Consider the following 22500-nt stretch of genomic DNA (forward strand, 5'->3'; position numbering starts at 1 on the left):
AGCTCAGCCCAGACCCCAGGGAAGCAGGCCCCCCAGACAGCAGCCCCAGGGAATGCAGAGATCTAAGCAATGGAGTTACTCCTCTTCAAAACCAAGGTGTGCTAAGCCACCCCCTCATGCTAAAAATTCACAATGGCTCTCCACTTCCACTCCCTCCCTCTGCCCACCTGCACTTGCCTCTCTCCTTCCATGCAAGCACTTTAGCCACCATTACCAGTTACCGCTGGGTCCTCAACATAGTGTCCAAGGGATACAAATTTTATTTCCCCACTCTACCAACCCCAAAATGGTTCCCAGATCTTCCCCCAGGCCAGTGGGCAGAGGCTAAAAAGCAAGTCCTTTCCCTGCTTTCTATAAGGGCAATAGAGGACTTTCCTGCAGAACAGATAGGCCAAGGTTTCTACTCCAGACTCTTCCTGGTACCCAGAAAGGAGGGTGCCTGGCACTCCATCCTCGATCTATCCATTCTAAACACCTTTCTGATGATACTGAAATTCAAAATGCTGACCCTCCAGCAACTGCTACCTATGCTCTCCAAGGATGCTTGGTTAGCCACCCTAGACCTAAAGGAGGCCTACTTACACATCCCAATCAGGGAATCATGCACAAAATATCTATGTTTCAGGGCAGGATCACTGCACTTTCAGTTCTCTGTGCTTCCCTTTGGCTTATCCACTGCTTCCAGAGTTTTCACAAAATGTCTGGCTCTCACCATTGCTTTATGCAGGCAAAGAAACATTCAAATTTACCCATACTTAGAAGACTGCCTGATTCAGGCAGACAGTCAGGAAAAGCTGCTCAAGCACCTGGATTTTATAAAGGGCCTACTGACGTAACTAGGTTATACTATCAATGAAAAGAAATCCAAACTAGTACCCACCCAAAAAATTATATTCCTGGTAGCAAGCCTGGTCACAGCATCCCAGATGGCATTCCTTACACCAGAAAAGCAAACCTACCTGACAGCCTATTTCTCTCAACTAGCCACCAGATCCCAGTTGTCCGCAAGGAAAATCCTGCAAGATCTGGGGTTCATGGCTTCTTGCATTCTACTTATTCTATATGCCAGACTGCATATGAAGAAACTACAATGGTACCTAAAAAGCATTTGGTGTCAACAGTCTCAGGACCAGGAAACTCTTATACCAATGATACCTTTTTAAGGAAAGATTTTCTTTGGTGGGTAGCAGCATGCTACCACAACAAGGGACTATCTTTTTCACAACCCCATGCTGCCCAGACCCTCACCACAGATGCATCAGACTATGCCTGGGGTGCATACCTGGATGGCAGGTGCATACAGGGCCAGTGGAGCCACATCAGATACATCTGCACATCAACCAAAAAGAGATGTCAGCTGTCCAGCACGTACTGACAGCTTTCAGACCCCTCCTCTCCCCGGAGGCTCTACTAATCAAAACAGACAACACCACTGTGATGTAGTATATCAACAAGCAGGGAGGGACCCACTTGTACCCTCTGTGCAGACCCGCCACGACCCTTTGGCACATGGCCTCAGCCATGCAACTACACCTGTTAGCACAATTCCTGCCAGACTCTAAACTCTGGCAGAAAACTTAAGCAGAAATCTTCTGGACCCATATGAGTGGCAGCTAGACCAAAGAAAGTACAGTTGTGTACACTTACCATAAATGTAGCTTTTCAAGTGTATTCACTGTTGCAGTCATTACACTTGGGTTATCCTGCTGGCAGGCTACCCTCAGTCGGCCTGAATTCCAAAGTCTAGGTTTGGCGTCAGTTGTTGTCGCCTCTTCCCTGACGTCAGTCCGCCAGGGGTATAAAAGATGCAGCCAACACCATTTTCATCAGTTTTTCTTGCCCCAAATGTCAGGTGCCCCCAAAAGGGTAGGCTAAAAATATGCCAATAAAACAAGCATGCACCAAAATATATATAATACCTTCATCAACAAGCAAATACACCACATAGGTTGTATAGGTTAGAGAAGAGCAGATAAGTTGCAGCAAAAATATGGGGGATGGTGGGTGGGTAACCTGGACTACAACAGTGAATGCACTCGAACATCTACATTTATGGTAAGTGTACACAACTGTACTATGTTCTTCATGTTTCACTGTTGCAGTCATTACACTTGGGTTGAATCCCAAAGCTAAGGTTGGGAGGCTGGAGCTAAATAGCATTAGGAGCGGCTATGATGCCCTGCAGAACTGCAGTGGCAAAGCTTGCCCTAGATTTAGAGTAGAGAGGTAAATGATAGTGCTTTGTAAAGGTGTGCACTGAACTCCAGGTAGCAGCCTCTAAAATGTCTTTGGTTGGTACTCCCCTGAGGAAGGCTGCCGAGGTGGCTGCTGCTCTGGTTCAATGTAGCCTAATGCCCTTAGGCACTGGCTTGCCATGTTGTGAATAGCAGAAACTAATGCAGTGGCCTATCCACTTTGAAATAGTCTGCTTTGAGATAGCTTTTCCTTGTGATCCTGCAGCATATGCCACTATTAGTTGCTCTGTCTTTCTGAAGGCTTTGGTTCTGTTCAAGTAGAAGCGTAGCTGTCTGTGTATGTCCAAAGAATGTAGAATTCTCTCCCCCTTATTCTGTGGATTTGGATAAAAAGTAGGCAGATGAATAGTTTGGTTAAGGGCCACACTGGACACTACCTTAGGCATAAATGACGGGTTTGTCCTCGGAGAAACCCTGTCTGGATAAAAAATGATAAAGGGTTCCACAGCCATGAGTGTCTGTAGTTCTGAGACTCATCTTGCAGAGGTTATTGCTAGGAGCAGAGCTGTTTTCCACAATAAAAACTTTATATCAGCTGTAGCAGCTGGCTCAAAAGGAGGCAGGGTGAGTTTTTCCAAAACATAATTGAGGTCCCATGCAGGTATTGGTGATCTCCTTGGAGGCCTTACGTTTTTGGCTCCTCTGAGGTACTGCCTTAACAAGGGATGACAAAAGATTGGTGGCTCTGTATTGTAATGAGCTGAAATGGCAGAGACATGAATTTTAATTGATGAAAAGGATAGGCCTTTGTCCAGCATCTCAGTTAAGTATTGCAAAATCTTAGGAATATTTGGTACAGCTGTACCAATTCCTTGTGCCTGGTTCCAAGCACAGAATCTCTTCCATTTTCCAGTGTAAGATTTTCTGGTACTAGGCCTTCTGGTCTCCAAAATGACATCCATTACAGCTTTAGTGTGAGGCGCATTTTGTATCACTACATTATCCACCATGCTGCCAGATTTAAGGTCTTTAATTGGCTGTGCAGGATCTCATTGTTTTGTTGGGATAGTAGATGAGGTATTTGAGGCAAGGTCCAAGCCAGGCATTGAGACAAGTTCCTTAGGATTGGGTACCAGTGCTGGTGGGGTAAGTCTGGGGCAATCAGTATCATCTTTGGATTCTCTTGTCTGACCTTTAGGAGTACCTTGGGGAGGAGAGGCAGTGGAGGAAAGGCATATACTGCTAAGCTTTTCCAGATGAAAGATAGGGCATCCACTTTCCATGCTTGTCTGTTATAAGTCCTCGTGCAGAATCTTTTTAGTTGGTAGTTGTGAGGAGAGGCAAATAGATCTATATCCGGGCATCCCCATTTCCTTGTTATCATGCCGAAGACTTGTGGATCCAATTTCCACTCGTGGGGATCCATGAGGTTTCTGCTTAGTTCATCTGCCAGAGTATTTATCTTTCCTGGCAGGAACTGTGCCTGCAGATGTACTTGGTAAGTCAATGCTGTGTCCCACAAAGTCATGGCTACTCTGCAAAGGGGGTAAGAATGAGTGCCTCCCTGCTTGTTTATATACCACATGACCGTGGTGTTGTCTGTCTTTATCAGTAGTTGTCCCGGATGAAGTAGGTCCTTGAAGGCTGTCAGGGCATTCTGAACAGCTAGCATCTCTTTTTGATTGATATGTAGATGCTTCTGGTTTGCGGACCATGTGCCTTGAATACATCTTCCTACCATGTAGGCTCCCTAGGCATAATCTGATGCATCCGTTGTTAATGTCTGCCTGGCTGGGGGTAAAGTGAATGGCTGTCCCTTGTTCTGGTGACAAGCCTTCGCCCACCAATGAAACTCCTGTTGCAGGCAGGGAATGAGGGTAATTATTGTTTCCAGGCTGTGGCAATGTTGAGTCCAAACACTTTTTAGGTACCACTGAAGTTTCCTCATATGCAGTCTCGCATATGGAATTAGTAGAATGCAGGATGCCATGAAGCCCAAAGCCTGCAGAATTTTTCTTGCAGATAACTGGGCCCTTGTTGCCAACAGGTTGAAATAGGTAGTCAGTTGCCTTTGTTTGTCTGGCGTGTGATAAGCCATCTGGGCAGTTGTATTTAAGCTTGCACCCAGGAATATTATCTCTTGAGAGGGTACTAGTTTTGATTTCTTTTCGTTGACTGTGTACCCTAGGCCTGTTAGAAATCGCTTTACAAACGCCAGATGCTGTAGTAGAATGTCCTTGTTCTCTGCTTGAATGAGGCAGTCATCCAAGTAAGGATATATTTGTATTCCTCTTTGTCTGCAAAATGCAATTACTGGTGCCAAGCACTTTGTGAAGACCCTGGGCACAGTAGATAAGCCAAAGGGCAGTGCAGAGAATTGGTAGTACATTGAGCCAGCTTTGAATCTGAGGTATCTTCTGCATGTTTGTCTGATTGGGACATGCAGGTATTCCTCTTTTAGGTCTAAAGTCACAAGCCATGCCTTCTTGCCCAGCATGAGCAGAAGTTGCTGTAGAGTTAACATTTTGAATTTTGGTATATCCAGAAATGTGTTTAGAATAGATAGGTCCAGTATTGGTCTCCAGGTCTTGTCCTTTCTTGGTACCAAAACAGTCTTGAATAAAATCCTTGTCCCTTCTCTTGCTCTGGTACTTGTTGAATGGCCCTCGTGTCCATGAGGGATGAGACTTGCTTTTGTGCCTCTGCCCATTGATGTTTTGGCAGGTCTGGCCAACCGTTTGTCCTTGGCAGGGTATGGAAGTGACACTATGTTTAGGACCCTTTTGTCCTGGGTTATTATGTGCTTGTTTTGAGAAAAAAGTGCTAGTTTTCCCCCTAAAGGTGCTGCCAGAAGATAAGTGCTTGGTGCAGGCAGGGGGAAGTCATTGGGACTGTTTCCTGTATGGTTGTGATTTGCTTCTCCACTTTTGGAGGTAAAGTACCCCATTGTTTAGACCTGTATGAACCTTGGGGCTGGGATCTGCCTCTTGGGCATCTGTATCTACCCCTTTGTGGTCTGTCTGACATTGGAAGGGACCAATTCTTTGTAGGCCAGTGTCTGCTAAATCTTGGAGGCTGAACCTGTAAGAAATCCTTAACCGTTTGCATAGATTTAGCTTTGTCCTCCATTTTCTTTAACACCTCTTCCACCAAAGTATCATGCTATAATGGGGCATCTAATAATTTTGCTTTGACATGATCAGGCAGACTTTGTTCCTTTAACCAAGCATGCCTCCTGATGACAGAACCCGTAACAGTGGCTCTGCAGGAGGCCTTCAACGAATCAAAACCACATTGCAAAGTATGCTTTCCAACTTGTTCAGCTGCATGCAATAAATCTTGCATTTCTTTGTTTTCTGCACATTCAGAATTTATCAACATTTTCTGTTTAAGCAGTGACATAATATATTGCTGATATTTGAGCATATGAAACTGACAATTTAAAGCCTTTATAGCCAAGGTAGCGGAAGTGTAAATCTTTTTTTCCCCATCTGTCCAACGCCCTAGAATCCCTGTCAGAGTGGGTCGGGTTTTTGGCAGCGGAAGCCTTGACCCCTTTGGGACCCTGACAGTTTCTGGGTCAGCAGCAGGGCTTTTGAAAAGGAATTTATGTGAGTCAGGAACCCTGTAGTACCTGTCCGGCTTAACAGGAGCTGGAGGTAAGGAGTCAGGGGTCAGACTGGACTCTGAAAATACATCATCAACGATGTCTAACACAGGTGGAATAGCTAGGGGTCTGTGTTGTGGTAGTAAAAGGAAGTCTCTGAGCCTTTTCTTAGATTCTGAAAAATCTTGGCTCTCCCAGTGGAAAAGCTCCCTCATGGTATGCAAAGGTTTCCCCAAAAGAGTAATCCTCAGGAGGAGAGGCTGAAGAGATAGATTCTTCAGCATCGGAATCCTCAAAGGGAGGAAGACAGTATTCCCAATCAGAAGAGGAATCAGATGAAATGGAAACCTGATCTGAAGATTCATATTCTGTCTCTTGCCTAGGCCTTTTATCAGGTGGGGGATGGGAACCCCTGATCAAAGTAATTAAGTCTTTGGCTATTTTGAGCATCTGTTTTTTGGGCATGGAGGCCTGTCCATGAGGATGTTGTACTTATTTCTTTGTCTTTAAGGGTGCTTTAGTCTTTGCCTTTGAAGCTGAAGTCGTTTTAATGTATAATTGAGTTGGTCTGAAAACACCCTTAGAAGCCGATGCCTGCTCAACGGCTATGGACCCATCTGAGGGAATAGTCTCCGAAGGTCCAATACCTTGAGCTTCCAGTGGCCTAGGTGACTCCATGTGGAGTCGGTAGTGGCCTGTGGGTCTAAAGTAGCAGGCATCAGGGGCTGCGAAGGCACCTCACTGAGAACCGGTGACTAGCTTAGAAGAAGCCTTGTCGTCGGTTTTGGACCTCGGATGCCTGTCCTTTTCTTTTTCTTAGTGTTTCTTGTGAATTCTGGTAGTTGGATGGCTATCCAACGACATGGTATAATTAAATCTTCCACCAAAATAGTGTAATGCAAAATCGTACCAACGCATAATAGTGCATTGGTTAAATCTAGCACAAAACCGACAACTAGCAATGTCGTGGTCAGGGCCTAGGCAAGGAATACAGTAAGAATGAAAGTCCTTATGAGGTATTTGCTTCCCACAAGAAATACAATTATTAACTTTTTCTGACATCAGTCTGGAGCAAGAAAAAAGTTTCCCCAACAGGGTACTTAGCTTTTAATGAATACTTCGGATCTGAAATTCGAACACAAAAATCTCAGGAGTCGGCTGACCGGCACTTGCGAACTGCTTATGCTTTGGGCACCGTGTGGCAAGAAAGACTGAAGAAAATGGCGTTGGCTGCATCTTTTATACCCCTGGCACACTGACGTCAGGGAAGAGGCGACAGCAACCGACACTGGACCTAGACTTTGGAATTCAGGCCAACTGAGGGTAGCCTGCCAGCAGGATAACCCAAGTGTAATGACTGCAACAGTGAAACACGAAGAACATCCTTCACCCTTGTAACTCAGAAATGGGGCACCCCGAAGGTCGACCTCTTTGCTTCCCACTCCAACCATCAGCTCAACAAGTTCTGCACTAGGGAGCCTCACTGCAAGGCCTGGAAGGTGGATGGTCTATCTTTCCAGTAGGTCAAACTCTCATTATATGCATTTCCCCCACTACTGCTCCTTACAATGGTATTGCTCAAAATATGGGAGGAAAAACTGAGGACAATCCTAATTGCCCCAGACTGGCCACACCAGCACTGGTACCCACTGCTGCACAGCCTGTCACCACTGCCACCATGGCATCTCCCTCAGATCCCAACACTCCTGACCCAGAGGGAAGGAGAATTCATGCATTCCCAATTGCAGACCCTGAATCTGGCAGCCTGGCTTATTCCCTGACCACTGCACAAGCTGCCAATCTCAGCAAGCAGGTTCTAGATGAGGTGTCCCACAGGGCTCTGTACTAGGCCCTTACTTGTTTAGACTGTATCTTTCAGACCTTACTTTTTAATATGAGGTGTTCTACAGTCTATATGCTGATGACCTGAAATTGGGTAAACTGATTACAAGTGTTGCAGATAAGGCATGTCTGCAAAATAATTTGACTAAATTGACCATTTGGGCACAGGAGAATAATATGTTGATAAATACATCAAAAACTAAGCATATGAGATTTGGGAGACATAAACTGAAAGGTGAATATTTAATACAGCACACAGTGATTGAAACTGTAGACTCATTTAAGGACCTGGGTATATGGGTAGATTCAGCTATGAGGTTTTCTAATCATATCAGCCAACTGGCTAATGATATTTATAGAACTATAAGTTTTATAAAAAGATTTATAAAGTCTATGAAATCAAACATAATGAAGTCATTGTTTGGTAGTTACATTAGACCCAAACTTGAGTATGGAATAACAATATGGAAACCTTATTGGAAAACAAGCATGAATAAACTGGAAAAAGTACAGCAGAAATATACTAAGGGCATACATGGATGTGAAAATCTAAGTTATTATGAAAGACTAAAATATCTGAACTTGTACAGTGTCTCTTACAGATATTTAAGAGGAGATCTTATTCAGGTATATAGGGCATTTAGGGACAACTACCTCTGGGAACACTCAGATCTGCTCTGAGTTACAGCACAATGGCACTAAATATACAGAACCAACTGATATTGCCAGCATCCTGGCAGATAGGTTCAGTGCTAACTTTATCCCCCTCTCACCCCCTAGAGGGTCCATCTCTATACCGGAAGAATACAAAGTTCCTATAATCACGGCTGCAGAGGTAAAAAACACACTCTTCAAAGCCAAGAACACAGCATCCATGGGACCTGACAATATCCCAGGCTGCGTTCTACATGAACTACAGAATGAACTGGCACCCTACCTAAGTACCATGTTCAATCATAGCCTCACCTCAGTCTTTGTACCCACTGAATGGCACACCGCGATGGTTATCCCACTCCACAACGGACCCCGGGAACTTCCGCCCCATAAGCCTGATGAGCCTGGTCTGCAAGGCCATGGAATGTATCATTGTGGATCTCATAAACAAAGACATTGGTAATCTCCAAACTCTGGACCCTACCCAGTTCGGATTTGTAAAAGGCAGATCATGTCTCCTAAACCTGATTGACTTCTTTGAAGCAGTCACCAAAGCCATAGATGAGGGTAAAGTGGTTCACACAGCTTATCTAGATCTCACCAAGGCTTTCAACACCATCCCTCACTCTGGAGTTATAGATAAGCTCACTAAACTAGGTATAAATCCCTATGTCACAAGATGGGTTGACAACCGGCTCACAGACAGAACCCACACTGTGAAAGTAGCGGATTCCAAATCCGACTTCAGACCAGTGACAAGAGGAGTACCACAGGATTCAGTCCTGGATCCTCTCCTGTTTGGTATCTACTTCTCTGAAGTGCAGGCTAACACAGAAGGTCTTTGGCTAACAAAGTTTGCAGATGACTGCAAACTAGGAGCCATAATCGAAACTCTTAACAATGTGGACATACTATAAAAGGGCCTCACTGAGACAGATACCTGGTGTCAAAGCCATGGCCTGAAGCTCAATGCCAAAAAGTGTATTGTCATCCTCTTTGGTAAAAACTCTGTACCCATGAACTACCACATAGCTGGTAGTCTACTTAATGCTGAAAATGTGATGAGACCTTGGGACACAGGTGGACAGTAGTCTCTCCTTTGATAATCACATCCCCACAGTGGTCAGGAAATCCTTCTACGTGGCTCATCTCATCACAAAAGGATTCTCATCCAGGAAAAAAAGAGGTCATTGTTCCCCTCTACTTATCACTCATTAGACCCATTATAGAGTACAACGCCCCTTTCGGTATGTACCTCACAAGACATCTACAACAACTGGAAAGACCACAGAAATACCTCACAAAGAGGATACTGGCCTCAAACAGATGCCCTACGCAGACTGTCTCAAAAAACTACAGCTTTACTCCATCACATATCACCTACTCAGCAGTGATCTCTGCCTAACATACAAAGCTATGTCAAACCCAGAGCTGTTGGATATGGCCCACTTAAAGAAATCCCAATCCCTCCGAGCTACACACTCTAGGGACCTAAACCTTATCACCACAATAAGCAGAACATGCTGGAGGGATAGATTTATATCCCAGAGACTTCCCATACTCTGGAACAGACTACCTATCTATGTCAAACAGAGCTTCTCATTAGCACTCTTCAAGAAAAATCTTGATGATTGGATGGGAAATAGGAAATTCATCCCAGGGATCACTTCTGTGGCTCTGCTCGACAGGGGCACAGGAAAATAATTTTCTTGGGTGGCGAAAGCCAGGCTACATTTTTTGGCTAGGCTTATATAGGCCCTAGGGCCAATAGCCTAGTACCTACCTATGAACCTATGTTTGAGGTTATCAAAAAGTACTAGAGAATTGTCCGATAACCTATGTAGAAGATTGTATAGGAATGGGAAGTGTGCTAATTGGTTCTCTGACAGAGTAGCTGATGCTTGGAACAGACTACCAAATTACATTAAAGCAAGTACTAGTTTAGATATTTTTAAGAACTACCTGGACATTTATTATGGGAACAAGTGTTTTGGCATATTGGCAAGCTAGCAGGGCTTTAATGCCCATGCTTGAAACATTTGTATGTGTGTATGTAGATGTTATACGTGAGGCCAGATACCCTAGCACTAGAAAGTCTTATGCTGACAAATGGAAAAGGTTTTGCACCTGGATCCATGCTAAGAGAACTGGGATGGCACAGCCCTCCCTACCTCTCATCCTGCTGACCTACTACACAGGGGTGTATCCTTTTCTTATATTAAAATTCATGCCTCCGCTATCTCTGCTCATTATAGCACAGAGCCACCTCTTTTCTCACATCCTCTTATCAAACATTCCCAGCTTGGGACCTAAACTTTGTGTTGGAAAAGCTCACCCTGCCTCCCTTTGAACCAGCAGCTTCAGCAGAGTTAAAGTTTCTCTCTTGGAAGACAGCCTTGCTTCTGGGCATCACTTCAGAAAAATTAGTATCTGAGCTACAAGCACTAATGGCTCTAGAGCCCTTCATCATTTTCCATGCTGACAGGGTCTCCCTCAGGACCAACCCATCCTTCATGCCAAAAGTAGTGTCCAGTGTGGCTCTCAACCAATCCATTAATTTGCCTAGCTTTTTTCCTAACCCACAAAACAAGGGGGAAAGGATACTGCACTCTCTAGATGTGCACAGATAGCACAGAGTCTATCTAGACTAAATTGTTTAGAAAGACTGATCAATTGTTAGTCAGCTTTGCTGCAGGAGCAGAGGGCAAAGCTATATCCAAACAAATCATTTCCAAATGGATAGCACACTGCATCCATTTCTGCTACAAGCAACATGGGAAACCTCCCCCTAAGGGAGGTCAGGACACATTCTACCAGTGCAACCTCCACCTTTGCAGTTTTCCTCAGAGGGGTCCTCACCAGGGAAATCCTAGAGCCTGCAATATGGACATCAGTTCATACCTTCACCAAGCATTACCACCTGCCTATCTTCTCCAAATCTGGGGCAGGCTTTGCCACCGTAGTCTTGCAGAGCATCCTAGCCAGCCCCCAGCCTTTTTGACTGCCTCCACCAATCAACCCAAATATGATGACTGCAACAGTGAAACACGAAGAACATAGTACAGTTGTGTACACTTACCATAAATGTAGATGTTCGAGTGTATTCACTGTTGCAGTCCTGGTTTCCCTCCATCCCCCTTGTATCTGTCTCTCTCTCACTCTCTCTCTCTCCTTAAAAGGAATTTTTGGTATTTACTTTCTACTGGTGGTGTTCTTCCACCATAACCTAGCTCCCTTTTGGGGGCTCCTGACAGTTAGGGTAAGAAAAACTGATGTAATGGCATCGGCTGCCTTATTTTATACTACTGACGACCTGATGTCAATCCTGGAGTGACGGCAACCGACGCAGAAATACTAAGGCTCTGGTATTCGGGCTGACTAAGGGCTACTCTGGCAGGGATAACCCAAGTGTGATGACTGCAACAGTGAATACACTCGAACATCTACATTTATGGTAAGTGTACACAACTGTACTTTCTGTGTACAGTTCAGACATCTGATTGTGATGGAAGAGGACGGCCATTTAATGTAGTTCACACAAACAGTTGCCATACATTAAAAGTATTGAATATGACCCAAATCCCAATATCGAACAGAAGCAGGACCCAAAGACTCTAAGTTGAGTAGTTCTTTCAAGTAGTTTATTGTATAATCCAAAACACAATCCACATAAAGTGCTTTTCGTCTTCTCAATGTAAAGACTTCTTCAGATGTGAAAAAATACTAAAAAATGGTTTAAATGCCGGTTCTACAAGTCATATGATCCCAGTCACCCAATGAAATTACCGTAGGATGTAGCCTTTAAACAAAGTTACAAAACCCGGTACATGGTAACTTTTACAAGGTCACATTCCACTCCTTACATATGTTTAGTGACCATACATATTGTGCTATATTACTTCTACTGATGACAGTTTAGCACACAGCATACATTTGAAACAAAATTGGAAAATTCTAACCTTAAAATAAGTATAAATAAATTTAAATAAATTTCTATGCATTATATTTTCCTTTAGATGCAAAGGGTCTTCTTATCTAAAGCATCTCTTGATTTTATCTATTAAAAGCCATAAAATGTGTGTTGTAACATACAACCCTATATTTTTACATTCAGAAGATAAAAAGCACTTTATGTGGATTGTGTTTTGGATTTTACAATAAAGTACTTGAAAGAACTACTCGACTTAAAGTCTTTGGGTCCTGCTTCTGTTTGGTATTGGGATTTGTGTCATACATTAAAAGTAGTCCAAGTTATTTCTTGTGTTTCACATGAGTCCTGAAAAGCCAAAATAATGAGCAAGCAATAGCAGGCCGCTAGTTATTCTCCTCTACAGACAACCCTAACTTTTTATTTATTTTATTTACTTATTTATATTTATTTATTTATTTTTTTATTGTCTGTGTATATGTCAGATGTCTGGTTCAGTATTTCATCTTACTTCAGACAAATACACACTAGTCCTGAAAGTCGATATTGGCTGTTTAAACAGAAGAACAAGAACAAGACATTATTTACTTTCAACAGACAGTTCCAAACCCCACTCAGCAGTTATAGCTACTTCTATATGTACTTCAGATTTTTCTGATAAAAAATGGCCATGTATTGTATTCCAGCTCTGTCAACTTCTATGCAAAGAGTAGCCACGAATTAAAGTACACTAGGTTGCTTCACAGAAATTATGTTATCTCTAGAAATGCTCACCATTCTAACAAAATTAGATAGTGACTGTATAAAATAAGAAAACAAGAGGGCAAGTTACTTTCTGCAGACAGTCCCTCAACTGCAATTACAGTTACAAATCATAGCCATGTATTGCATTTCGCAAAACTTACTTTAAACATCCCACAGGTCTGCAGTAGCAAACTTACCTATGCCCTCTAGCCAACCATTCACACCCTCCATTACTTTTGTATAAAGACAGGTGGTAAAACGTACACTGAGGGGCTGTTGTCACCCCTGCTCCTGCTACCACAGGGCCATAATGTTTTAGACAGGTTCATTAGTACCAGTTGAGGTTGCATACATGGTGGGGGTGCTGTGGGGGGCAGCAGTTACCTTGCTGCATATGGACATTCCTCTCTCACCATCAGACATTCAAAGCCACTCCCAAACCTGCAAGAAAAATGTATTTCTGCTTTGTTCCATGGGAACAGAAGCCGCACATTTAATCATTACAAGCTGCATCTCATAAATGGTAGTAATCCTGCAAATGTGCAACAGTCTAGCACAGCCAGACAGTGATTCTTTAAAACAAGTAAACAAGAGGAGTAATTACATTCTAAAGACAGCTCCCACCTCCATCCATTAGCTATAATTAAACATGACATCCATGGTCTGTATTTCAGCTTCATTCTATGGAAACAGTAGCTGCATGATGTATTCCAATTTCCCCTTTGCAAAATCACAGTAATCCCGCAAATTTAGAATAATGAGCAAAAAGCAGCCATTAGTGATATCCCTCCAAAGAAAAAAACACCATTTTATATAGAATAACAGAGTTTGCATTGACAAATATTTTTCTGGATAGAAGCTGCAATGTTTGGTGTTTTTGACTGACTGTAATCCTCAGTGGTTTTACAGGATAAAAAATATAGGGGGCATGCTTCTTAATCTCTTAGCACAAGCAACCTGGACAATGGGAAAAATAATTGGAAGGGGGCAAAATTAGGGCCAGATTTTAAATATTCTTCTTATAAACATAGAAATTTGCTAGAAGAGGTTTTGCATTAGCATGCATTTTCTGAAGGATATGGAGTCTGAAACCAGTGTGATAAAGACAGGCATGTTCAGCAAAATCCGACACAGCTGAGGATTTACCAGCCCCCACCCATGCAAAAGATATGGTTGTCTGCCAGTAACAATAAAAAATGCATATATCCTTACCTCACACCATTGCCAATCCTCTTTGTGTACTAGACTCTCACTTTTGAAATTTTTGATTTTTTCCCCCTGTCCACCTATGACCTACCCGATTCATTGTCTTTGGAGGTCATGGGCAGTAGGAGCAGGAGGCCAACAAATAGAAAGGCAAAAACTGTAGGACTTCCTCCCTTAGGTGTCTTTCGCTGCTGTGACAGGAGCTCTTTTCTGTTACTTATTTTTTTGTAACAAATCATTTCTTTAGTACAAAAATAAGTAAATGCATGAATGAATGAATAAATGAATAAAATCATAAATAAATAAATAAATAAATGTGATCTTGTGTAGTGTAGCTCCACAGTTCAAGGACAGTTAGGTTGGTCATGGATTATCCCCCTGCTAAGTAAGCTTTATGTTTTGCGGGCAAGCTGGACAGTCAGGCAAGAGGCTTTAGGACGCTCACTACCACTGGCATAAAATATCTAGGAAAAAGATCTAGCAACTTTTTTCAAAAGATATAATAGACTATTTTCTGGAGCACTGCACTTATCATTTTCAGCATTTGTAGAAGATAACATATTGGCCATTTAGACAGTGGTCAGGTCCATTAATGCTCCTGTGATTTTCCATGTTTTATTGTCCTCTGAAATGCATGGTTTGAATGTGAAGAGCAAAGGGCTGTAAGTCTTGTGGAGGAAACCTCGTATTATATTGGTGAATCAATCTGTGTTCCACCTTCATTATGTAACCAATAGCCGTTTGCAGTCAAGGTGAAAAAATTGGCCTCAGTGGTCCATGTGGGATCCAGGGAGTTCTCACTGCACAGCCATAACAGTTGCTTTCCTCCTGACTATGATGCCCCTAACATTGTTCCACAGGGCCCACTAATGGCCTTTACATTGTTTCACAGGGCTCAGGTGCCAGCATTGTCTTCTTCATGTATTGTATGTAGTGGTGATGTGGAATCACATCTATTGGTTATAACAGCTTCAAGATTTTGCCCCAGATGGAGAATCTTAGAATAAAACTTTTAGTGCAACAGGCTTTGTAAGAATTTTTGGGTGGAATTGTTTTGTTATATAGCACTGAACCTGCATTTGTTTTCTCACCAATAAATATGGCTCAGTTATGGTTAACTTGGATAACTTGGGTATCAATATAAAGATTAGCTAAAGTCCTGGAGCTATTGACCACTAACTCCAGTCTGACATCATTGTCAAAGAGGTTAAATTGTGTAAGACTTGTGCAAGTATATAATTCAACACATAGTATTCTCCCTGTATCGATGCAATAAATGACAGACTTTTTTGTTCAAGTTTAATGCGTCTACCTTTGGCAGCTTTGTGGATGACATTCTGTTGCTAGTTTAATGACACAGAGCCAGTATTAATTTAAATTAGATTGGGATTGGGAGAGATGTGGCAGCTACCAGCTAGATGTATGTATTTAATTATTCCACGTACTCTTCTATTCTACAGATCCATATGTAAAAATTCAATTAATTCTAAACAAGAAGAAATGGAAAAAGAAGAAGACAACTGTGAAGAAAAATACCTTGAGTCCATATTATAATGAAACATTCACCTTTGAGGTACCTTTTGAGCAAATACAGGTGAGATAAGCTAGTTTTATCTGTCTAGCTATGTAGTAAGCTAGCTACATAAATATATGCCATTAGTACAAATGTGTTCAAATGTATCTGCATGTGTGTGCACACACACACACACACACACACACACACACACACACACACACACACACACACACACATGTTGTGGTTCTCACCATTTAGAAAAGTGCAAATTACTCAAAATATGTAAAACGTTTTCTAAATATTGTTGTGGCAAGTTTGGTGTCTGTAAAAACTGTTATGCTGGCATTATTGTGCTATTTAAGTAGAAATGCTTTTCTTCTATTCATCTGAATGTTGCTTTAGTATAGAGAGAAAAGTTTTTGCACTTATTCAGTTTGCTGAATCAAGTAAGAAGACTGAGAGAAACCTGGTTAGACAACATTTGTCACTTGTGAAAGGGTCATGGTGTGTATAGCAGTGACTCAGGGAGAGAGAATCAGCCACTCTGTATAGCAGTGACTCAGGGAGCGAGAATCAACCACTCTGTATAGCAGTGACTCAGGGAGAGAGAATCAACCACTCTGTATAGCAGTGACTCAGGGAGAGAGAATCAACCACTCTGTAGGAAGACTAAGAAGAAAGAGCTGGCAACTGCTTCTAGTAGAGGAATCCAGGGATTGACCAACAGAGACATTTTTTCCAGAAGTAATAATAACAATAATATTATTATTATAATAAATAATACCCATTTGTTCACCAAGTAGGCCCTTTGGACACACAGTGCATTTTAAGAGGCAATATGGTGCAATGTCTAGTTAACGTACTTGCTCAAAGTCACACAGTAGGTAAATAAGGGCTTTAGGAATCAAATCATGTACCACAGGATCTCTTTGGGCTTCAGGCATCATTGAGAAACTCATCCAGCTGGGGATCAACTCATACATCATTAGGTGGGTAGCCAACTGGCTCACTGACAGAACACACAAAGTCAAAGTTGGGGATTTCATCTCTAACAGCTGACCTGTCATCAGTGCTGCTCCACAGAGATTGATGCTGGGCCCTCTACTGTTTGGGATCTATTTCTCAGAAGTTCAGGCAAAAATAAATGGTCTATGGCTGACAAAGTTCACTGATGACTGCAAACTGGGGGAATCACTGAATTCCCAAACAACATCAACATACTAGAAAATGGGCTTACGCAGATAAATGATTGGTGCCAAAGCCATGGTCTTAGACTCAATGCCAAAAAAAAAAATGCACTATCATCCCCTTCAGCAAGGGGGATGTCCCTGCAATCTACAATGTTAATAATGACACCCTAAGTTCAAACTCAGTGGTGAGAGATTTGGGAACAAAGGTTGATTGTTGTCTTAACTTTGATCAGCATGTGTCCACAGTGGTGAGGAAGGCTTTCTACGTTGCTTATCTCATAAGTAAAAGCATAGCATCCAGAGTGAAGGAGGTTATAACTCCTCTGTACTCGTCCCTCATCAGACCAATAATAGAGTGCAATGCTTCCTTTTGTATGTACTTCACCAAACACCTGCAACAACTGGAGAGACCTCAGAGGTTTCTCACTAAGAAAATTCAGGGTCTTCAGCACGTGTCCTACAGGGACAGACTGAAATCACTGTCACTGTACTCTGTATCATACAGATGACTTACAAGTGACTTGTGCCTGACCTACAGAGCAGTCTGGGGCCTTGCCTTAATGGAAATGCTACGCATCTGCAAGTCAAATGGGACAAAATCCACTCAATCTAGGGACCTTAACCTGGCTTGCAACATAAATAGGACTTGTTGGAGAGACAGATATGTCTCCTAGAGGTTGCCACTCTTCTGGAATAAGCTACCAGTTCATGTTAAACAGAGCTCCTCTATGATCCTATTTAAGTGTAACTTGGACAATTGGATGGGAAACCACAAATTTACTCTGGGGGGTTCACCTGTGTCCCTCCTTGATGGGGGCAGTTGGTGCTGATCACACATTTGGGTACAAATGTTGACTATATCTCCTGGTCCATAAGAAAACAAGGGTATAACATGGCTAGGCTTATAAGGGCCCCATGGCCATTAGCTTAGTAACCTCCTATGATCCTTTGATCCTAAGACTGAGTTAAAGATACTTGCTGTGTATTATTCAGACCATGGACTTTGGCCTGGATTAAAAAAACAAATAACACAATGAGTAAGACAAAATTGTGTGAAGCGCAATGGCCTGAAGAATGGAGACATTTCAAAGGCATTATTAGAATGGTCATGCAAGGCCATGAAATACTACAACCAGCATTCAAAGGGCAAAGAGATATGCTATGAAATAAAAATAGGCAACACTATGATAGTGAGGCCACCACCAAATGCAAATGGAGTAAACAGGATGGCAGAATGAGTCATAAATGTTTAAAAAGTGTGCAGTGAAGCAAAAATACAAGTGTAACTTTATGTTGTAAAATCCTGGTGACAGAGACCATAGTACAGTTTTTAATGAAAGCAGAAGGATTAGCTAAAATGTACATGGTGGAGACTGTCCTCTCACCCAAGAACTACAGAGGTACTCATTGTTGTTCTTTATGCTGCCTAAGGATTCTGACTATGCCTAACACTCCTCCATGACACAGAAATCATGGACCACTGCCATGTGAAGACAGACATCATACAGGAACTGGTACACTGCTACCATGTGAAGAGAGACAACATACATGAATTGATAGACTGCTAGCATGTGAAGAGAGATATCATACAAGAGCTGGTACAAGTGGTGCCTCACAATTCAATCGTAATCCATTCTGGAACTGCAGTTGAATTGCGAAATGGTTGAATTGTGAGATGCCATTTCCCATACAAATGCATGGAAAATGTAAGCAGCAAAAAACCAACAAGGACCAAGACAGATAAAACTATAAATTTAATTGTAAAGCATAAAAGATAAGCACTTTTGGACAATTCCTTCATCAGATCAAAGAACAAAGTGTGTTTAACTGTTTTAAGTAACACTTGACCAACCACAGACTCAAAGCTGCACCACACTGCTTTCCTTTTTTTCTGAGCTCTTGCTTATAGCAAGTCAACCATTTCAGTGCCTAAGCTTGTGTTCTCTCAAAATGGGTTTTACGGGAAGATATCCATTCAATCCTGGGGGTTTATCAGCTTGTAAATCTGCTATCCAATGGGCTTCTGCCACTTGTGTTCGATTGCGTATATCACCCCCTCTTTTATCTGGTTCACATAACTGTAGTACCATGAAAGTAAAGTTATGTTCAGGTTTATTTAATTTGTGCTGATATAAAGCACTGGTATTTTTATTAAGTCTACTGTCACTTAGGTGCTGCAGTATGTGGTCTTTTAATCTTATGTTCATTTTGCCCACATAAAATGAAGTGCAGGATCCACATTTGGCAAGATATATCACATTGTAAGAGCACAGAGTTTAGGTTGGTATCTTACCCCTGTAATCAGGTGGATGAAATTGTTGTTTTCTTTACAAGCTTTGCATCACTGGCAACAATAAGTGCAGACCCTTTCACTTGCAGGCAACTTTGTATTAAAGCTGGTAGTTATTTTGTGTAAAAGTTGCTTAAGATTTTTGTTCCTTTTGTACAAAAACTTAGGAAAGTTGCCCAATATCAACCTAAGCTCATCATTGTTGACTAAATGTTTCCAATTATTTCTCACAATATTGCAGATGCCTTTTATATCACCGCTGTATTTCAGTGGCACTCTAACATTCAGCTCCTTGTTTTCATCGCTCACTTTTTCCAGCACCATACCTTTATTACTAAACCACGCTTTGCCTTGTGTTCTCCTCATCTTTTTGACATCACATACAATGTCACTTACTTTTTATTATAGCCACATTATTTAAAGTTATCAGATAACAATTTTAACTCACTATGAAGTTGTGAATCATCAGTGATTAGTCTGGATGTTCTCAGTGCTTGTCCTTTTACTATATTAGAGAACGTATGTCGCGGATGCATGCTGTCGTAACTAACAATGTATTCTTCCAACATGTTTTCCTGTATAGTGTGGTCCCCATTTTACCATTCTCATCTAAAAAAACATGGACATCCAGAAATTCAATCTTTTTATCTGAGTAATTCAGGGTAAAGCGTAAAAAAATGGTGGTGCTTTCCAAATATGAGACAAACTGTCTAAGCTCCATTATATCACCTTTCCAAAGAAAAATACATCATCCACAAACCTACAGTAGAAGATGATCTTTTCTCTCCATAAATTCTTGGTAGTAAAAATATGTTTTTCTTCCCAAAGCCCAAGTACTATGTTTACATAAGAATTGGCGCAGGGTGTTCCCATGGCAACACTCCACTGCTGCCAGTAAATCTTCTCTTGAAACATAAAGATGTTATTTTCCAGAACCAATTGCAGTAGCAGACAGATTCTATGTATCATACTGTCGTCATGGATGTTGTGTTTACTCAAGAGATGTTTAACTGCTTGTATACCATATGCATTAACAATAATGGTGAACAAGTTGTCGACATCAAGGGTTACAAATAAAAAACTAGCTGTAGCCCTGTTTGCATCCATAGACTCAAACAGCGCATTCAAAATTTGAGGTGTATCTTTAAGTACAGCTGGTGCTTTGCATAAATCTGGTTTCAATTGCTTCTCTACCCATATTGACATTGGCTTGGTAGACCATCCACTACCTGCCACTATTGGTCTCAATGTGGGATTGTGTTGATCCTTGTGTATCTTCGGTAGTCCATTAATGACAGGAATCACTGGATGTTCAACTAAAGAATACTGATGCAACTCGTTGGTAATGATTTGCATAGCATAGCGATCTTCCAAAGTATTCTTTATATGTCTTTTTATATTCTTTGCCATGGCTTCTTCTATCACTTCATAGGTAGAAATTGAGCAAAGCATCTCTTCCAATCTTAATGTGTACCACTCATAATTGAGAATAACAACTCCGCCCCGCTTGTCTGCTGGTCTAACAATCATTTCATTACTGGCCATTAATTCATGAAGAGCTTGTCTTTCTTTCTTTGTTAGGCTATAAAAACTCTGTGAATGTCGTAAGTTCATATATTCAGAAAGTTCTCTTTCACATACATTCAAGAATACATCCATTACAGAATGCGCTGGAGGTATAAATGAACTGGGTTTTCTCAAAGTATTGGTATGCCATGCCCATCTTCCTTATACAGAAGTCTGAGTAATGTATTTCTAGCAAACAGTCTAAGGTCGAATATGACATCACTCAGTTTAGAAGGTGCTGCAGAAGCAAATGATAGCCCTTTATTCAGCAGTCTAATTTCATTTTCATTAATGACATAGTTTGATAAGTAGTATACCAATTGGTTCTGGTTACATTCTAAGTTTACTTCTATCTCCTCTTGCGCCCTCTGCTGAGAGATCTTTGCCTGTTGTGTTTTATTCTTTCTTTTATGGGTAGTGGGAGCATGGAAGAAACTGAGTCAGACATTGTTGTTCCTTTAGGTTTAGCACTTAGTGAATCATAATATGGAGCATGTATTTCTGCTTGAACAACAACTGTGTTTTTCCTCTTTGCCACTTGTGAAACATCTGTTAGTTCAGTTGCTTCTCCTTGCTTCTTTTCCTTTTCGGTTGGTAATACATTCACAGATGTTTTAGGTGTACCTGTTGACTTAGCCTCTTTACTGCTGCTGTGGTTAACCATGGAATCCACAGGTGTGTTATTAGCAGGTTTCTCTCTTTTGAATTCATACTTAGGCCAAACAAAAATATGCCCTTGTTTAAAATCAGTAAAATCTCTTGTTAGTTTTCTGGTTTTAATCATTTGTAACTTGTTGTCATAACGTGTCAGGGTACAAAGAAGTTCATCAAGTCTGGAGGTGTACTGTTCACCTTTAAATTGTGCTTCTATATCACTTTGTAAGGCACTGACTCTTTGTGCAAGACATTGTTCCTCTGGTTTAAAATAGTCTAATAAAAGCTGCAAATATTTGAAGGTTGCCTCTAAATTAATTTGTTGCCACTTGGCTAATAAGTCTGGATACATTTCACCTTGTGCTGGCATACAAAAAATATGCATTCACCTAGGTATAACTTTGAAGTGCTAACATGCTTCAAAATGAAAGCATTGCCACTGCAAACGCTTCAATTTGAACAGATTTAGTTCTAGTTCAAAATACAATTTGAAAAGCAGTTCATCTTTCTTTTTATCAATCAAGCTATTACTCACTGTTTCAGAATTCACATCCTTGAGATTCAGCTGCGTAAGTGGATTCTGTTCAAACTGCATCATTCTCTTAAGGCGCACATTATTATTTGATTTAGCTGGAGAGGCAGGACAGTATTCCGGTTCAATGTTAGGCAACTCACAGCTGGCCATCTTCCTGTTCACTGGTAACAAATTGCAAATAGAATAAGTGGAGAAAACCCAGCAAACAAAGGATAAACATCCACCTTGATTCAGACAAATCACAAATGTAAGCAGCAAAAAACCAACAAGGACCAAGACAGCTAAAACCATAAAAGGCATCTGCAATATTGTGAGAAATAACTGGAAAATTTTAGTCAACAATAATGAACTTAGGTTGATATTAGGCAACTTTCCTAAGTTTTTGTATAAAAGGAACAAAAATCTTAAGCAACTTTTACACAAAATAACTACCAGCTTCAATACAAAGTTGCCTGTAAGTGAAAGGGTCAGAACTTATTGTTGCCGGCGATGCAAGGCTTGTTAAGAAATATCTAAAAACAACACTTTCATACACCCGATTACAGGGGAAAGATACCATCCTAAACTCTATGC

At 41.4% G+C, this 22500-nt stretch overlaps 1 protein-coding gene across 5 annotated transcripts in view; it reads left to right on the top strand.

The window, feature by feature from the left end:
• LOC122791593 (synaptotagmin-2-like) overlaps window positions 1–22500 on the top strand; it is a 535724-nt gene that overhangs the window by 438483 nt on the left and 74741 nt on the right. For all 5 annotated transcript variants that reach the window (XM_044059368.1, XM_044059372.1, XM_044059370.1 and 2 more), the window contains one exon: window positions 15637–15770. In XM_044059368.1, coding sequence (XP_043915303.1) covers window positions 15637–15770 — 134 coding nt within the window. The remainder of the gene's footprint in view (window positions 1–15636; window positions 15771–22500) is intronic.

The sequence above is a fragment of the Protopterus annectens genome, chromosome 17.part0 (assembly GCF_019279795.1).
Source record: "Protopterus annectens isolate FY-2018-M chromosome 17.part0, PAN1.0, whole genome shotgun sequence".
Lineage (NCBI taxonomy): Eukaryota > Metazoa > Chordata > Ceratodontiformes > Protopteridae > Protopterus > Protopterus annectens.